Source organism: Otolemur garnettii, unplaced genomic scaffold (genome assembly GCF_000181295.1).
Source record: "Otolemur garnettii isolate 467f Iridium unplaced genomic scaffold, OtoGar3 scaffold00111, whole genome shotgun sequence".
Taxonomy (NCBI): domain Eukaryota; kingdom Metazoa; phylum Chordata; class Mammalia; order Primates; family Galagidae; genus Otolemur; species Otolemur garnettii.
The window spans coordinates 3,311,829-3,330,158 of NW_003852506.1; the positions used below are offsets into that span (position 1 = coordinate 3,311,829).

The 18,330-nt window shown below is 47.4% G+C and overlaps 1 protein-coding gene across 1 annotated transcript in view; it reads right to left on the minus strand.

Annotated features, from left to right (window-relative positions):
• The window catches only part of EVA1C (eva-1 homolog C), an 84,336-nt gene that overhangs the window by 42,251 nt on the left and 23,755 nt on the right, over nt 1–18,330 (minus strand). Inside the window, exon 2 of the mRNA XM_023517444.1 lies at nt 3,145–3,341. Coding sequence (XP_023373212.1) covers nt 3,145–3,216 — 72 coding nt within the window. The 5' untranslated portion in view covers nt 3,217–3,341. The remainder of the gene's footprint in view (nt 1–3,144; nt 3,342–18,330) is intronic.

Below are 18,330 nucleotides of genomic sequence, written 5' to 3' on the forward strand. Positions count from 1 at the left end.
AAAAAAAAAAAAAAAGAAAAAGAAAACCAGCCTCCTACCCACTGTGACTGGTGCCGCTGCAGACACTTCCAGCAAAGGCAAGTTGCTGAGGCTCCAGAGTGTCTGCACATGTGGGGCTGCAGGGGAGCTTCGAGGTCCCCTTTGAGGAGGGATCCCCTAGCTTTAAGCCGAGAGAGCTTCGGCCATGAGAAGTCACAGTCCTGGCTCCTCATCCTTAGAAACGGCCCTCCACAGGCCACAGGAGAGATGGGCATTGGGGGAGGCCTTGGAGACCTGAATCCTCCCCCAGCTGATGACCCATTACCCAGGCCAACAAATGAAAATTAAAAAGCTGATTCCTACCCTCACCAAACTCAAGAGTTTGTGGCCTACTTCTCCCTTGGCAACCAGTTTTCTTGGTAGAATACTCAAGACTTTCTGCTTCCCTTCAAATCTTAATCTCTCCTGATTTTTTCTGGGTAACTCTCTCATTTGTTAATGAATCTGCCCAGGAGAAGCTCACAGAACACCCTACTCCAGGCCTGGGAAAGGTCCACATTTTGTTGCTGTGCATTCAAGTCTCAGTTCCCACATGGAATGAACGGTGCCAGTGATAAAACACTGAGGTCCTGAACCTGGTCCTGTTAACAAGGACACCGACTATAATGAAAAAACCAGGTTCCCAAGAATCTATTTAATACTTCAACCTAAATTTAGTGTAGATTCATGAGCCTGAGTGGCCTTGCTCTCGTGGAATATTTCCGTGCAGAACACAGCCCTACCAGGATCACCTGTCACCTCCGGGGCCCAGGAGATATGCACCCATCAGGAAAAATCTCCAGGGAAATCTCTGAACCTCTGGGAGGTGTAGCTTTCAGAGGATTGAGCATATTGATGTGGCCAAGGTCTTGGTGAAATGACTCAGCCCTTAGATGTCTCTGGAGGCCCCAGGGCAGGTCTAGTTCCAAACTGTGTTAAGAGCTGAAAGATGCAGAGAAGGGGACTTCCTGGGCAGCTGTCGTCTCCCATGTGAACATGTTCTCTCCCTACCTTAAGCAACCTCCTTCCATGGAAGCACCCTGCCTCAGCTCCTAGGGCAGCTTAAAAGACACAAAGTAAAGGATCTCTTGATCTCTGGCTCAAAGTGCTGTGCATGGAGATGTTTCTGGCAAACGAACCATCTGAACGACATCAGAATTGGGTTCACAAATGCTAACTTGTCAGCCTGGTTAGGGAACGACCTCTTCCCTCAGGGCTACCTGTATAAGGGTGAGGATGGTGCCCATGTTTTGGGATGCCAGCACACCAGGAGTTCAGACTTGCACAAAATAGGCACTTTTGCCCTTTTGGCCCTGGCTGAAGTTCTTTTCATGCACCTAGAAGGGCAAATGGCCTGGGAGCCAGGGAGGGGTGGGCCAGGAGGGACATGGCATCCAGGGGAAGAACTGGGTGGGGGTGGCATGGATGCTCTTGTTGGAATGTTTATCTTCTCCAAAACTCCTGTTGAAATTTAATTGCCATTGTAACAGTATTAGGATGTGGAGACTTTTTAAGAGACGGTTAGGCCAGGAGAACTCCACCCTCTTGAGTGGATTAATGCTGTTATTTCAGGGTAGGCTGTTATAGTGGGACTAGGCTCACTAAAAAGGGCCAAGTTTCACTCCCTCTCCTGCCCCTTTCACTCTTCTGCCAACTGAGGACCAGCATCACCCCTGCCCCAGAAGGATGCAGTGTTCAAGGTGCCACCTTGGAAGCTGAGATGGGGCCCTCACCAGACACCAAACAACACCTTGACCTTGAATTTCCCATTCTCCAGAACTGTGAAAAATAAACTTCTATTCTATATAAATTACCCAGTCTCAGGTATTCTGTTAGAGCAGCACAAAACATACTAAGACAGCAGGACACACAAGAAAAGCAGCTTCTTGGCTCCCAAGGAAACATGTTGACTCTTCCCAGGGGTGGACACTACATCAAGGGAACTCAGTCAAACACATTCTTTTTGGCTACTCAGTTGGTGTTTACCAATCATGTGGCTGTCCAAACACGACAATGCTTGGCATGGAAGCAAGACATGGTGTGACAAATAGAAAAATCCTTACATCGTCATACGATTTTTGCTTTTCCTTTTTGGGCCTCAGGGAGGGCTACATAGCACTAAAGCTAATTCTATTTCTCCTTAGTCTTCCTAGTAAATTTATCTTTTTAAAAATGCAATCATTTTTCTCTGTAATATCTTTATCCACGTTTGCTATACCTGACAAAATCAAACTGACTTCTAACTTGCCACCTGCTCTAAACTCCTTGCTTCATACATATTTATGAGGAACTAGGAGGGCATTAAAGGAAAAAAAATCCAAGGCCAAGTGACTCAGCAATTCATCTTGACCAACTAGTTATAAATGTTGAGGTGCCAGGGAAGGTAGAGTCGAAGTTGTTTAGATAATCAGATAACTGAAAGCCATGAACAGTCTAAAACCGTCACTGAAATACTAGTTTGACCTTTAACTATACCAAATCGTTCCCTAAATGTGCCGGCCACAAAAAGAATGACTTAAACCCTCCCCTCTACCCCTATTCCTGGTACTATGCAGTAAAAAGACGAATTCAACAGAGCTCCAAAATAGCTCCAAACAAGAAGAACGTGATTATCTGCAACTGGAAAAGTAAACCATAAAAAGGCACAAGACCATTATTGATATTTCCCTTGCCTGAGTACATTTTCTAAGAAGTTGGTCACGACCTCAGAAGTCTGCCTCACAGAGATTATTGTGGTTTCCATTAAAGATTCCACAGCCTTCCTTTCCTACTGGGGCCTTTATGGGAAATGTGGGCCCAGAGGTCAAAGCCCAACATGGCTATTCTTTGCTTGAGTGCAGTAAGGAGTGTGCCCACAAAGGAATTCATATCGCAAGTGTACTAAGGGAGATCTCCAGTAGGAACCAACTCTATTTAAACTTGTCTGGCAAAGAACTCTTTTGAGAAGCAAATAACAACTCACCAGCAAAACTGACAGTTGTATAAATTGTAATTTTCATGGGTCAGTTTTTCTTGGAGTGAACTACATAATCACAAAAATGTATACATATACACACAGAGACACAGAGAGTGAGGGAGTGTGTTGAAACCATTTTATCATATTAACACATCTATAAAAGGCAATACCTGGAAAGTGGTGGGTGCCACACAGGTTAAGCTGTCTTCCCTCTGGGAGGCAGGCTGCTGGGAATTACACATTTGGTAATCTTGCCCATAAAATGCCGATTGAACACTTATCGTAGAATGCCGAGGGCACTGGAGGCTCAAATGGTCCCCGTCACAGGCATAGGCGGTGTGGTTTTGCAGGAGTTTGGTTAGGTAACCTGGAAAATATTCAGCTGGGTTACAAGAGGCCAGGAACCCACCACTCCTGCATGGGTTTGAGGGCAGGGGGCTGCTCAGTCAGGAAGACAGGGGTGGGGCCTTCTTGGCAGCTCTGGTGGAAAGGTCACCGAATTAGGCCCTTGGCGGGGGAGGGGGTACCTGCAGGAGCCAATGCCAGCTTTCAGGTCTGGACCAGAGCCTTGGGTCTAGGGTAGCTCAGTGGGAACCTCAGAGGGCTCGTTCCCCTCAAGGCTGCATCAAGGCATTGGCCAGGACCCACACAGTCCTGAAGCACCTCTGTAAAGAGGAAAAAATTCAGAATGGGTGTCCCTGGGCGTGCGCAGGTCTGTCCTGATGGAGACTGGCATTTGCTGACCTCCCACTAGTGAGGCCATGCCTTCCTGGAGTGAGTGGATGTGGTTTTATTCAGAAAACCACCCCTGGGCCTGTCTCACCTGGACTGGAAATCCAAGTGGGGTCCCTGCCCTGAGTAGGGATGTGTTCTGAAGAGTTATGTATGTGTGGATGGTGATGGCCGGGCATTGGGGGGTTCAATAGTGTCCCCACTAATTAACATTCACCAGGAGTCTCAGAATGTGATCTCATTTGGAAATAGGGTGGTTTGGGATGCAATTAATTAGAATGAAGTCACACTAAAGTGAAGCAGATACTTAATACCAGATGACTGGTGTCATTAAAGGAAGAGAAGAGACACAGAGGGAAGACAGTCACGTGCAGATGAAGTGATGCAGCCACAAGCCCAGGACCGCCGAGGACGGCCAGCCCAGCCATCAAGGAAGGATTCCCTCCCTGGGACTTTCAAGACAGCATGGCCCTGCTGACGCCTGGATTTCAGCTTTCTGGCCTCTAAAACTGCGAGAGGATGAATTTCTATTGTTTTTAGACACCCAAGGTTTGGAAATTTGTGGAGCAGCCACAGGAAATAAGTCAGATGCCCCAGTCCCAGGCTACGTCTCAGGCGGGTCGGTGGGTCTCCCTGGGCCACGGCCCTTGGGGAACTCTGAGACCTGCACTGTTTCTCAGAAAGGAGGAAGGATGGCTCACCCAAAATGTAGATTCCCTTCCTCCTCCTCACACCTCACGAGGTCAGAGGAAGGCGGCTGGGAGGACAGCCAGGGACTTTCTGCTGAGGTGTGTGGGAGACGGGCTTGGCAGCCTCGGCCTTTGAGAGGGAGGAGGTGGTGTGGAGGAGGGCTGCTTCAGGGCCCCCCGCTTCCCACACTCTGGTGTGCACTTGAGTTTGTCCTGCCTGGGTTTCAAAATCCTCTCAGACATGATTCACGGCAAGAGGTGTCCAATCCAGCTCCCTGCCTGGGGACTGAGACAGACCGCCCAGTGGGCCTCACACTCTGATTCAGGGGTTCTGAAGATGAAGGCTGCAAACACTCCCAGCACACCTAATCCAGACTTTAGCTCTCTTGCTGAAACTCCCCTTTTTTTTTTCCTCTTGGAAACCATCATGGCCAAGAAATCAGCTACCCTGAGAAAGTAGCAAAATCTGGTGTGAGCAGCCAAATGGATATCAGGTACCAGGAGTGCGGGTCAGAGCCCTGCTTGCTGGAACACCATCATAGTCCCAGGACGCCCACCAGGCTCCGAGAGAGGCCAGCCTGAGACCCCTCCGTGGTGCGGGGCCGTGGGTCAGTATCTTCCTGCAGGGCACACAGGCAGGCCCTGATAGGACAATGAACACTGGAAATTCCAGCCTCCTCTGTGGGCTCTCAGTACCCTGTTATCAGCCACACCCTGCCAGGGAACTCAGGGTCACACTTATGCTACCCCCAGGCCAACTCCAACACTGACGTGCTCCAGATTGGTACCCCCACACTTAGATCTCCTCAACTCCTCATTAAAACTTTCCTGAGGCCAGCCGTCATGACACACACCTGTAGGCCCCCTTACTTGGGAGGCTGAGGCAGGAGGATCACTTGAGCCCAGGAGTTTGAGGTTACAGTGATCAATGATGATGCCAATGCACTCCACTTGGGCAAAAGAATGACCCACTGTCTCCAAAAAACTGATGAGAACAACAACAAAAACACTCCAACTTCCTTGTGTATCACTTCATTATTCCCAGGATTGTGCTAGGTGACAGCTGATCACACATCAAACCAATTCTCAGAGTGTGACTTCGGCTTCATGTTCACACTTTGTCCAAAAGGCTGTGTCACTCGAGATAGATGAAGGAAACGACAAGGCTTGGAGGTAGCAGAACCACAAGATGGAAGGGGCCTGGGTTCCAGGTTCACGGCGAGCAGAGCTCCTGGCTCCACACACTGTTACACGGGTGGGAAAGAAACTTCTGCTGTGTTTGGGCCATTACCTTTCTTCACTCCATTTGTCACACAGTCTGCCCTCATTAAACAGAACCTGATCTCCATGGGATCATTTACAACAAGCATTTGTGTGCCAAGCCCTGGCCTGAGTTCTACTCTACTATACCATATTTTTATTCTGACAGCATATTCTGGAGGCAGAAACCTGATGCACAGAATTGACTAATTTGAGATCCTTCGGGCTCTTCGCACTTGAAAGGGGTTAGGACTCCCCCTGCCAGTGTATCAGTCCTAACACTATGCAGGCGCAAAGAAGATACTTCAGCAATAAAACCTGCTCCAGACTTTTCTTCAGAAACCCATGCCCATTATCTCCACATAGAAATATTATTTAACAGTAAATGAACATGCAGTCTGCAAAAAGACATGGAGAAACTTTAAATGCATATCGCTAAGTGAACATCCCATCTGAAAAGCCTGCACTCTGTAGGATTCCAACTATGTGACATTCTGGAAAAAGCAAACTGTAGAGACAATGAAAAGATCAGTGTTTACCAAGGGTTGGGAGAAGGAGGAATCAATGGAGGAACATAGAGGATTTTTAGGGCAGTGAAACTAATTCTGTATGACACTGGAACGGTGACACATGTCATTATACATTTGTCCAAACTCACAGAAGATACAAGACCAAGATGAACCCCACTTTCAACTATGGACTCTGGGTGATAATGACGTATCAAGGTAGGTTCATTGACTGTAACAAATGGACCATCCTGGTGAGGATGCCGATAGTGGGGGCAGCTGTGCATGGGGGGAGGGAAGCAGTGAGAAGTACGTGGGATGTTTCCATACTGCTCAATTTTGCCATGAACCTAAAACTTCTATAAAGTCTATTTAAAGGAAAAAAATACAAACTCCCCCCCACCCCGCACTAGGATAGCATTACTTTTGAGAAGAGAGGGGTCAGCAACAGGAAGGGGACAGAGAGGTGTTCAGGTGACCAGGTAATACCCCCTGTCCTCCATCTGAATGGTGGCACGTGCTTTGCTTTGTGAGAGTTCACCCCGCTACCTGCTTGGGATTTGTAAGCAAAACTGTTTGCCTAAAAGAACTTCACCTGCAGTTATCTGACCGATACTTTCAAACAAATAAAGAAAGAAAGTCTAGACGCTGTGGAGCCTTGGGTAATTTATAGAGCAAGCGGAGTGTGGAACACTTTCTTCTGCGGCCAACCACAGCCCAAGCAGGACAGGCTCCGGAGCTGCAGCAGGAGGTGCTCATGAGGCCCCAGCACAGCCCCGCATGCTCTGTGGGCCTCCACAGGTGGCTTCCTGTACCTCAAAATTGGGGTTAACGGTGAAAGCAGCTCTAAGGCCCAGTGGGAAAAATGGCTCATGCCTTTGGCATCTAAGTAACCTTACCCTGTCTGAATGGGAGTGCCCTAAGTCTAGCGGTACTTGCTAGACAAGCATTGCTGCCTGCAATCTGGAACGGCACAGTGGCGATTCTAGTGTCTCTTCCAAAGGTTATTAACAAAGAGAAGGAAGAACAGTGGCTGGGGGTAAAGGAACAAATAAATGGGTTAGGAATTCAGGAAAATCCAGTATTACACAAACACATTGAAAGAGGTTCAGAGCAAGAGATATGTGCGAGCAAGAGATACGTGCCAGCAAAAGAGACACAGACATTGTCCCTTAGCTCAATTATCCCAGATGCCTGAAAGGGTGAAACTGGACCAGAGTGATGGAAACCCACACTGAGTGTTCTCACCCCTCCCTGTAAATGGGAGACATTTACACATATAGGATGATGGACTAGACTGATTAGTGATTGGATGAGATCCTAGCGATGTGGCGGCATCTTTTGAGTTGTACATCTTTTGATGTAAGGAATCCAGATTCGAAAACAAGGGCAGGGAGTAACAGGTATTATGCAGGGGTCAGGGGAAAGAGGTTCTGTGGCAAAGGCTTGGGACATCACAAGTTAACCAAGGTCAGCAGGTGGCTCAGAGCCTCAGCTATGCCAATGTGCTCTGGGACTCTAGCAGTGGTTAGAGCAGACAGAGTCACCTCCATACATTTGACCAGCCCTCCTATTTTTCTAAAAGATGCCTCTGAGAGTTGGTCCTAAGCACATCATTCTCAAGGGAAGATTCATTTGAGCTTCATAAAACATGGGGTCACTGCCAAGAGCTACATCTATTAGGTCCATCTAACAGCTTGGATCATTCTAGAAAGCATTTCAGAATCCCATATGGCTCATCACAAGCAGGACAGAGATGGAGACAAAAGAAGGATGAGAACAGAGGATTCTCATTAAGACTAAGGTTCAACTTGGGATCAAGGGTGTGACGGTGACAGTAACCTCTCAGAGTTAGTGTCCTTATGTTTTGCTGTGGGGATCAAATGATATAAAGGGGATAAGCATCTTCTGTATACCCTGAACCCCTGCACAACCCTAAGGTATCACTACGTACTGTAAATCTTGAAAAACACCAATTAACACAGAGTTCCCACTGCTGGAACGCTAAACAACCCCTCTAATCAAATTACACTTACCGTCAGCCTCGCAGCTCTGAACAGCATGATATAAGGTGGGTAAGCAAGAGGTAAGCACACAGCCCTGTGGCTGCCCTCACAGCCCAGAATGTCACTGCAGAGCTTAGATAAAGAAAAATCCCTCCCTTCCTTCCTTCTCTCTCTCCCTTCTTCCTTCCTTCCCAATAATTAAGTTCTAACAACTTATTAATATTTACAAGAGGCCAAAGGAGTTTTAAATTTGTCCCTCTTTCTTTTCTGAAGCCAAAGTCTTCCTACAGAGCCCAAGTTTCCTGAGGGCTGATGTGGCCCAGTATCTCTGTGCACAGTATAAGAAAACATCAGTCACCTGCCCCACACTTATCCTGTGCTAAGTCCCCTAATCACTGGAGGCCAATTTCACAACCTTAATTCTGGGAAGGGAGCAGAATTCCACTGTTACGTCCTTGTCTCTTAAATACAATGGCACACTCCACTAGGTTAATGTTTTAGATAGGAGACCACACCCTTTAATTCACAAATACTCAAAGCTGTTTCTACATGTTTGAAGTCCTTTTCCAGAAAAGGATGTTCTTTTCTTTTGTGTTTGTGAGTGTGTTTAAAGAACTGGCAACAGCCTGGTGGGGTGAGAGTGGGGGCTGCCATGAATCAGGTTTCCTGAAGGGCAGGAAAGGCTCCATGACAGATGATGGCCCAGGACTGGGCAGCACACACCCAAGAGCATCGAGATCACAAGTTAGGTCTGAGTTGAAGTCCTTCCTTTAGTCCCAGGTGTGGCAGTAGGAAGGTCAACCGAGGCTAATTACGAAGAAAACTAGAGCCATCAGCCTGTTTCTTGGATGTTGAGAGAGAATCCCAAGTCGTAGGGACAACCAAAGACAGCTATGACTGCTCTTAAGTGGTATGCTCAGATCCTGGTCTTGAGGACAGGAAGGAAGGGAAGGGGAACTGAGGGTCTAAGGCAGCGATGACACTTTGTCTTCCCGAACTCATGGGGAGGTAGATCATCTAGGTCCCCTTGTGCCCCTTGCAATTCTGCACAATGGAAAGAGGGCAGAAGTGATGTCTGCTACCTGCAGATCTGGCTCTTGAGACCCCTGTGTGACCCTCCATGCCTTTCTCCCCATCTGCTGTCACGTGTGGGTGATGGAGGGGACAAGGACAGAGTCTGAGTCCCCAGAAGATGGGGGAGGCACACAATGGAAGGAACCCAGGCACTCAAATAACTACATGGAACAGAGCTTCCCTGCTTTTCCAGTCACACTGGTCTGAGCAAGAAATGATACTTTATTTTGTCCTATCTACCATGCAGATTTGGGACTTTTTTTGTTTCAGCAGCAAGCTCACCCTAATACTCCAGCATTCTGTCAACTGGTGCTTATACGTAGTATGTAACTTGGAAAGATGGTAGGACTTTGGAAAACATCCCAGACTTTCACCCCAAACATCTCACTGGTTTGCGATGGGGGTGTTGACACCACTTCACAAGGCCTCCAATCCTCATTCGGAGAATCATTTCTTTAAGACCTTGCTTCCAAAAAGCTATACTTAAAGTGAATTAAATCACTAAGGAGATAAAAGGGATCAGAGGGCTGATTCATTAGCCTACCAGTCACCACTCTACAAAGTTAAAAATCACATGAGCAGAAGTACAAAACTCCCCGGACAGGCAAGTTAGGAGATATCCCTGTGCATGGGAGAGGGGAAGGAGAAGTGCCCAGCAGGCTGGTGGAGGCTGCCGAGGGAACTTGGGCTCTGACATCCTCAGGCCACCTGCTTACTGGGGCACGCTGTACGTGACCTCTTTAGCTCTCAGCTTCCTCCTCTACAAAATGGGAGACCTATGCCTACTTTATAGAGTTAATGTGCAGGTGATAAGTAGCACAAGCACCTTCCACAGAGGCTGGGCACATGAATATCATTCCTCGGGGAGACCACGAGAGCACTAGAAGGGAAAGAGATCAGGCATCCAGTCGCTATGGAAAAATGAGGCCCAGAGGAGAGCCCCAAATCCACTGCTTTCCAGCTTAGCCTTGGTCTTGCCTTGGAATGGAGACATCTGGAAAAAGACTAGATGGTGTCTGCTTTCATAGCTTATGATGTGGCCCCAAAGGAAGGGCTCATCTTCACGGCGTCTTAACTGTACCATTAATCATTTGCCCCCAGGTTTGAGGAGGCCATGGAGGTGTTTTTCGCAGAAACAAGCACAGTGCTGCCTGCAAAGCAACAGCTAAGGTGCCTGTGGTGAGTGTGGTGGCTGCTGATGCACCTCTTTGAGCCCCCACATTCCTGAAATCCTGTTTCCAAGCATTCTTTCTCAAAAAACTCAGTCTCTTTGACGATAAAACTTTGATTTTCTTAAAGCCAAATAATGCCATTTCCAAAGACATAAAACAAAATAACACTGCTAGGCCTTCTATACCTGCCATTATTTCAAAAGCATCTGAAGGGAATCCCAAGGTGTATGTGATTGTGATACTCCCAGATTTCTCAGCAATGGAAAAACAGCCCTGGAAACTGGCTGCTAACATTCAACAGGCAGAGTGACATCAGCCTCTGGCTCACGCTCTCTGACACTTCTGCCTTGAGAAATGAGCATTTTTATGTCCTCTGGGAGTACCACCTGGCACTCGGCTGCCATTTCCTACACACAAGCAGGGGATTTTTTTTTTTTTCTATTTCCCCTGGGCTGTGAATTCTTGTTCTTAACGTTGGTTTCTGAGTCATTTAACCAATTGCCATGCGACTTTTTCTCCCAGTAGCTCCTCTTTTTCCCTCTCTATACACCAACTGATTCATCCCTGTTTTCCCCAAGATAGTTATCTATATTTTAAGTGGATCTATCTGTGTAGCTGCCACACGTATATTTACATGTATGGATTTCAGACCCCTGGGCCTGAGCATTCGTCCACACATGTCAACCCACTGTATGAGGACTGTCTGGAAAGTATCCAGCCACATACTATGAAAAATAGAGACACACATAGCTGGATACTTTCCAGACAGCCCTCATATGGCTCCCCAGCTCACTCAAACAAAAATCCAAAGTGCGTATACCATCCGGGTCCTTGTACCTCATCCATTCTCCCCCTTGTCTCTAGTTACAGGTAACCTTCTTAGTATTCTCAAAAACGCTGAGCCTACTTTGGCCTCAGGACCTCAGCTTTGACTGTTCTCATTTGCTGGCCTTCCTTTAGGTACCTGCTCCTCGTACCTCCCCTTCATTCTGTCCCGTTCCTGGTGGCTCTTCAAGACAGCACACCTGCTGCCCTGCCAGAGACACAGCACCTGTTTCTCTTCTTGTGAATGTGAGCAGGGACCATTATGTATTGCCATATCCCCAGGTCCTAGAAAGAGTTTGTCATGTAGTAATATGTCATCATAGGGCAACAGGTAGTTTTTGAATGAGCAAGAGTGAGGAAGACCAATCAAAGGTGAGCAACCAACATCACCCGGGGCTTATAGATTTCCCTATATAATATGCTACATGATATATATGATATATATGAAATCTATAAGCCCTGAGTGATGCTGGTGGCTAATGAGGATTAATGAGAATCTGCTATATATCTACATATAGATATATACATATGTATCTATAAATATCTTTCTATATAGAGAGAGAAAGAGTATTTGATGATTTAAAAAATTACTCCAAATGTGCCGTGCTATGTTTGGCTTGAATTACAGTCTTCAGATTACACTATTTTATTTCTAACAGGCCTGGTAAGAGTTGCTTCGTGCCTTTTCAACCAAAGGTTTCAAGTCCTATAAAAATGAACACCTTGTTCAGTGACCAGGTGCCAACCCCAGAAAGTTATGCAGCGAACACCATCTGAATTAGATTAGTTTAAAAGTAACTGGATCAATCCCCATTTACCCGAAGCATCTAAACAGAACACTTTTTCTTTTCTTTGAGATGCAGAGTAATTCCCAAACTACAGAGCCACTTGGCGATTAAGCTGGGATCGCAGTGCATTTGATAACTTAATGCAACTTTTTACTACCACTTAAAACCCAGATATGAAATCTATACTTGATCTTTTCTGCTTGGAATTGGCCAAATTAGTGGCTCTCTCTGCATGTACAACAAAAGGCTTTCAGAAACACTTGGGGTGCTGGCCAATCAGAAGGGCCGACAGAGCCAGCCACACAGCTGCGGGGGTGGACAGAAGCTGCCTCCTACCCCCCTGCTTAGAGGCCTTTCAACTCTGCCCACTTTTAGGATGTGTAGGATGATCAAGGCAAGCATGATATGTTCAAGGTAGAAATTAAGACCTAAGGGAATTTATTTTGTCCTTTATTCAGTTAATTGGAAGATTACATAGTAATTTCACTGCTCATAATAATAAAACCTTTTTTCTCACTTTAGGCATGATAATGTTTGGAGAGTAGTGCTATAAACCTCAGAGGTACACTGGATGTCCAAAGGGTTAGATTTAGGAGTGGGAAGTTCTTGTCCCCTTGACTGAACATGCTTTGTTCCCCAAGCAGTGAAACAGCTAGAGGCTGGACATTTCTAAAACTTGAAACAGATGTAAACAGTGTGTGCTCTGCATGTGTGCAGAAAACAGTTTGGGTGACCGGCTATATCTCTTACGCATTGGCTTAGTGGAGGATTTGACAGGCCATTTAATATCCCCATCTTTGCTTTTGCCTTAGAATGAGGGGAGGCCACTGCATTTCTTCCCTTGTATTTCACAGAAACAGGGGCAGCTGGCTTGCTAGTCGGCAAATGTAAAGAAATACAGGCGCCGCACACCAATTAGGCCGGGCTGGCCTCAGGCTCCAGTCAGCCTTAATTGATTCCCTGGCACCGCTCACCAGTGACCTGGCTCGGCTTCACAGATTGGCCCCTGGGGGCCCACGCTTCCTCAGTTCTCCCGGGACCCTTCATTCATTCCCTCCACTAAGTCCTCCCCTTCCTGACAACTGTTCCTTCTGACCACCCTCAGTTTATACATATCTGCTGCCTCATTTTATACACCACAGCTTGGGGACAGCCGAGTGCCAACATCCCTCATCTTTGAGCTCCCAGAGTGACTATTTTGTTCACCACTACCCAAGAATCTTGTTTTGTCGTTCTTCGTTCCTGGCCATCTTCTGGATGGTTAAGTTGAAAATCTGTCCTCCAGTTCATCGGGGTATCCTCATTCTTTGCGGATTCTGTATTTGCAAACTCGCCCACTCACTAACATTTGTTTGTAACCCCCAAATCGATATTTGGGGGGCTCTCCTGGAGGGACACAGGCAGAGTGGTGAAGAAGTGGAGCCGCCTGTCCCCAGCTGAGATCCCACAAGATGCTCTGCCTTCCTCTTTCAGCTGTCATACCAAAAGAGTGCCCTTCCCACCGTCTGTTCCGTGCTAGTGTTTTTCACACTTACGTGGGGGGGGGGGTTCGGTGGTAATTCCACTGTTTAAAATGGCTCCTGAGTATAGTGCTGATGTGCTAAGATTCCCGAGCAAAAGAAAACAGTGATGTCCCTGCCAGAGAGAACGTGTGTCCCAGATGCTTTGTTGAGGTGAGTTCTAGTGAATGAGAGCATCTGGTCCAGTCTCTCCCCGGGTGGAAGGGCTCCTCTCTAAGCCCTGAGTCCAGGATATCCAAATAAAGGAGGGACTGCACACCCTCTAACCCCTGCAGTCTGTTACAATATTATTCTCAAGGTTATCTTAAAAGTAAAAGAAAGAGAAGAATGAATGGAAGCAGGGGGTGGAGGGGGGGAGAGAGAGAAAAGAAAAATATGGACCTAGGACCCCGCATACATTAATGAAGTTGAGGTGAAGAGAAACTGCAGTTATAGGGGTTGAGCCTCTGAGTTTGGAGGCAGGGTGGGGGGAGAACAAAGCCATGGGAAGGGAGCAGGGCCTCAAAACCCAGCTGCTCCCTCTCCATAGAAGTGAAGAGGAAACAGGATAGCCTGGGTGCCACACGGTGTTATTTTTAGCCCTTGATTAGCTTGGCTTTTGGAGTCCTGAGGGCTCTAGACTCGTAATCTGCAAATGCCACTGGAGGGCCAAAGGCTCACTGTCGTCATGCCTCACTAAGACGACCAGGTGTGGACCTGGCCAATTTGCTCATTGTACTTCAAGGGATGAGTGTTGCTGAGAGGTGAAGCCAGGAGGTAACCAGGTGGATGTGACCCTCAGGCAGCAGGGACAGGTCTGCAAAGACTCCGAGGGGCTTGGGTGTGCAGTTGGTGCTGAGGCTGGAGAAGTAAGCAGTGCCTTGCTAGGGAGCCCAGACTTTAACCTGAAGGCAGGTGGGGGCTAGCACAGGCTGGGATGCTGGCCAGACGGGCAATGCAGAGAAACCCTGGGGTGGCCTGTGTGGGAGGACCAGGGAGACCCTGGAAGAAAGCAAGGCAGATGCAGTGCTGGGATGGTGAAACGTGAGGAAGGGTCCAGCTGAGATGGCAGCAGTGGGGAATGGGGTGGGAGGGGGTAGGGATAGAAATTAGAGTGAATCCATTGGTGTGCAGCCTGGCAGTCACACCAAGAAGGACCCCAAGCTTGGCTTAGTGCTCTGCTGTTCACTATCTCAAAATTCTTCATTTTATATTTGCATTTGTGGTTTGCAACACATATATATATAAGTGAAATCCTACAGGGCACTGGAACATGCTGGCTGATGAGACGCCCACAGTGTGAGCCCTCCCCCTCCCCTGTTCCTTGTTACCACACTCCCATGGAGTGTTCTCGATGCCTTGAGCACAGAATCCCAGTGCATGGGAGCCCAGCAGGACTCCCAGAAAGCAAGTGAGCATGCCGTGTTTACAGCTGAGTACGAGGGAGATGCTGACAGCACCAAGAGGCCACACTTTCTGTTAGAATCAGAATCTGCTTTCCATTTAAAGCGAAGGCAATGGTATCCTAAGAAACAGGAATAACCGGCCAGGCATGGTGGCTCACGCCTGTAACACAGCACTCTGGGAGACAGAAGCGGGAAGATCTCTTGAGCTCAGGAGTTCAGAGACCTGCCTGAGCAAGAGCAAGACCCTGTCTCTGCAAAAAATAGAAAAATAACCCAGGCATTGTGGTGCGTGCCTATAATCTTAGCCACTCGGGAGGCTGAGGTGGAGAACGGCTGGAGCCCAGGAGTTGGAGGCTGCGGTGAGCTCTGATGATGCCGTGGCACTCTGGCCTGGGAGACGGAATGAGACCCTGTCTCAAACAAGCCATGAAACCTTATGGTTGCCTTCCTTTCTTGTGCGACCTCCCTGTAAATAGCCGACCACTTCTACTGGAAATGGTGATGTAGGAGAGGGAAAGATGGAGGAACCGATGGTTCTGTTTCCTTTCAATCCCTCCTTCCAAGTCAGTAAGCCAAAGATAGGGAGCTGCAGTAGAAGGTGCAGACATGAAAAAGTGAAATAAGAACAGCTGAATTAGCTTCCTGTAGAATTCACATTATTCTCATGAAGGAAAAGACACACATGCAAAATACAAAGTGCATCACGTGACTCCACATGCACGTTAAAAGTTCTTCTACTTGGGCTTGGCACCTGCAGCACAGGGCTTGTGGCGCTCACCACATGCACTGAGGTTGGTGGGTTCAAACCCGGCCTGCGCCGGCTGAAACAACAATGACAACTGCAACAAAAAAATAGCTGGGCATTGTGGTGGGCACAGTAGTCCCAGCTACTTGGAAGGCTGAGGCTAGAGAATCGCTTAAGCCTGAGAGTTTGAGGTTGCCGTGAGCCGTGACGTCACAGCACTTTACTAAGGGTGACATGGTGTGACTCCGTTTCAAAAAAAAAAAAAAAGTTCTTGTATTAAAACTGGCATTGCATGGTATAAAGAGAAACAGTAAAGTCCATGTCAATAATTTAAAATGTTAATTTTTCTTTACTTACAAGGACAATTAAATAGCCAACATCATGACAAGTTGAAGGACAGAGAGACCACCAGAAAAAAGGAAAATGTTTTATATTTTAATATATATATTTTTTTGAGACAGGATCTCACTCTGTTGCCCTGGGTAGGGGACCATGGAATCATAGCTCACAGTAACCTCAAACTCCTGGCTTCATGGGATCCTCCTACCTCAGCTTCCTGAGTAGTTGGAACTACAGGCACCCACCACAACGCCTGGCTAGATTTTTATTTCTATTTTTAGCAGGGATGAGGTCTTACTCTTGCTTAGGTTGAGAGTTCTAGAATTACAGATGTGAGCCCCACACCTGGCCTATATTTCAGTATGTTTAACAGCACTTTACCTCTGACTTTTAAACAAGGGGTCCAAATTTTCATGTTACACTGGGCCTTGCAAATTCTGCCACTAGTCCTGACTGTAAAGATAGCAGGGGCAGGTGGTGACACAGGCATAAGGGAGAGGGACTTAGGGGTGACTGTGGGTTTTAAGTTGGTGGCTAGAGGGGAGTTCCAGCATTGAAGGGCAGGCTTTGTGATTCTGCTCGGTTAATAGATTAACTTCTGAGCCTGTGGTATCTGTGGAGCATCCCACCTCGGAGAAGGGAGAGCAGCAAGTCATTAGCATGTGGGTGCTGGCTGAGGCCTAAGACACGCTGGGGATGGCAGACATTTAAGAGACAGGACAACAAAGAAGGCCCCATAGTGGAGACTGAGAGGAAGGGGACAGGAGCCAAGAGGAGAACTAAGGTCAAAGCCAGAGGGAAGTATTAGACGGTTTTCCTAGAGTAGACTTTTATTAGCTCAAGTGACCTTGGGCAAATTGTTCAGCCTCTCTGGGCCACCTATGAGATGAGGACGGTCACATCAGGCCTATCTCTGGGGTGGGGGGTGAACACTAAATGAGTGATCATGGGAGAAGTGCTCAGAACTCTGCTGTGTTAAGTTTTCAAGGCTGTTGTAACAGGACGCCTCAAATTGGGTGTCAAATTTGGCACACCACAAATGCATTGCCTCCTGGAAGCCAGAAGTCTGAGATGAAGGTATCACAGAAGTTGCGTGGGAAGGTCCTGTTCCAGGCCTCTTTCCCAGCTCCTGATAGTCCCTTGGCTGGTGGCGGTGTAGCCCTCATGGGGCCTTGCCCCTGTGTGCATCCATGTCTAAACGTTCCCCTTTTTATAAGGATACTAGTCACCCTGGATAAGGCCCCCTCTAATGACCTCTTTTTAACTTGTTACCTTTGCAAAAAGCCTGTCTCCAAGTGAGGTCACATTCTGAGGTAGTGGAGTTGGGATCCCAACATATCCTTTGAGGGGGGACACATTTCAACCGGTAACAACTGCTCTGCCCAGTGTCAGCTCTACACAGACGTCCATCTCTGTTATTATTAGTTCTACTAGTTGTTCCCCTCAAAGGAATGAGGAAGAGGACAGCCAGGGACAACCTAAGCTCGAGGAACCTCAATCTGTTGTGGCCACAATCTCCACAACAGTGTGAGGTTCCTCCAGGAGCCGGGGTGAAGGTAAATACATGAGGTGAGGAGAGGGAACACAGAAAAGGGAATGACACGCTCTGATTAGGAGCCAAAGACGGCCACAGGCAGGAATATGGACGCTGATGCAGAGAGGGGAAATGGCTGACGGTTCTGTGCTCCCCACTTCTGCTCAGAGGCCGGCAGGACTCCTGAGATCCCAGTTAGACAGTAACAAATGCCACCCTCCTCAGCCTCTGCCAACACACGTGTGGGAGGCAGACTAAGTTTTGATCATTTGATCATTTATTAAAACTAATAATGGATTTTAGCTGTGGGGTAAAAAGGGCTTCTCTGTCTGAAACATGGGGGATGCTTTCAAACTGACAAGTTCTAGTGCTCTGTGGAATAACAAGCATCACATCCCATCTGGAGAGGAGCAACAGGTAGTAAACAGCTGCGGTTCCCAGAGCATCAAGGTTAGGGTGACCAGATTTCCCTCTTTTGAACAATTTGTCCTGCATCCCACGGTGTTTTAAAAAAGCTCTGATTTTTGGAAAGAATGCACAAACGGGTGGGAGAACAGGAGGGGAATATATGGTTTTCGGCTGCCATGTGGCTATTTGGCCAGAATATGAGTTTTACATTATTTTTGTTAATTTTATAATGTTAAACTATAATAACTGCTGAGAAGTGATTATCAAGAACTGCTTATTGGAGGAATCACGCTACCAGACCTCAGACTATACTACAAATCCATAGTGATCAAAACAGCATGGTACTGGCACAAAAATAGAGAGGTAGATGTAT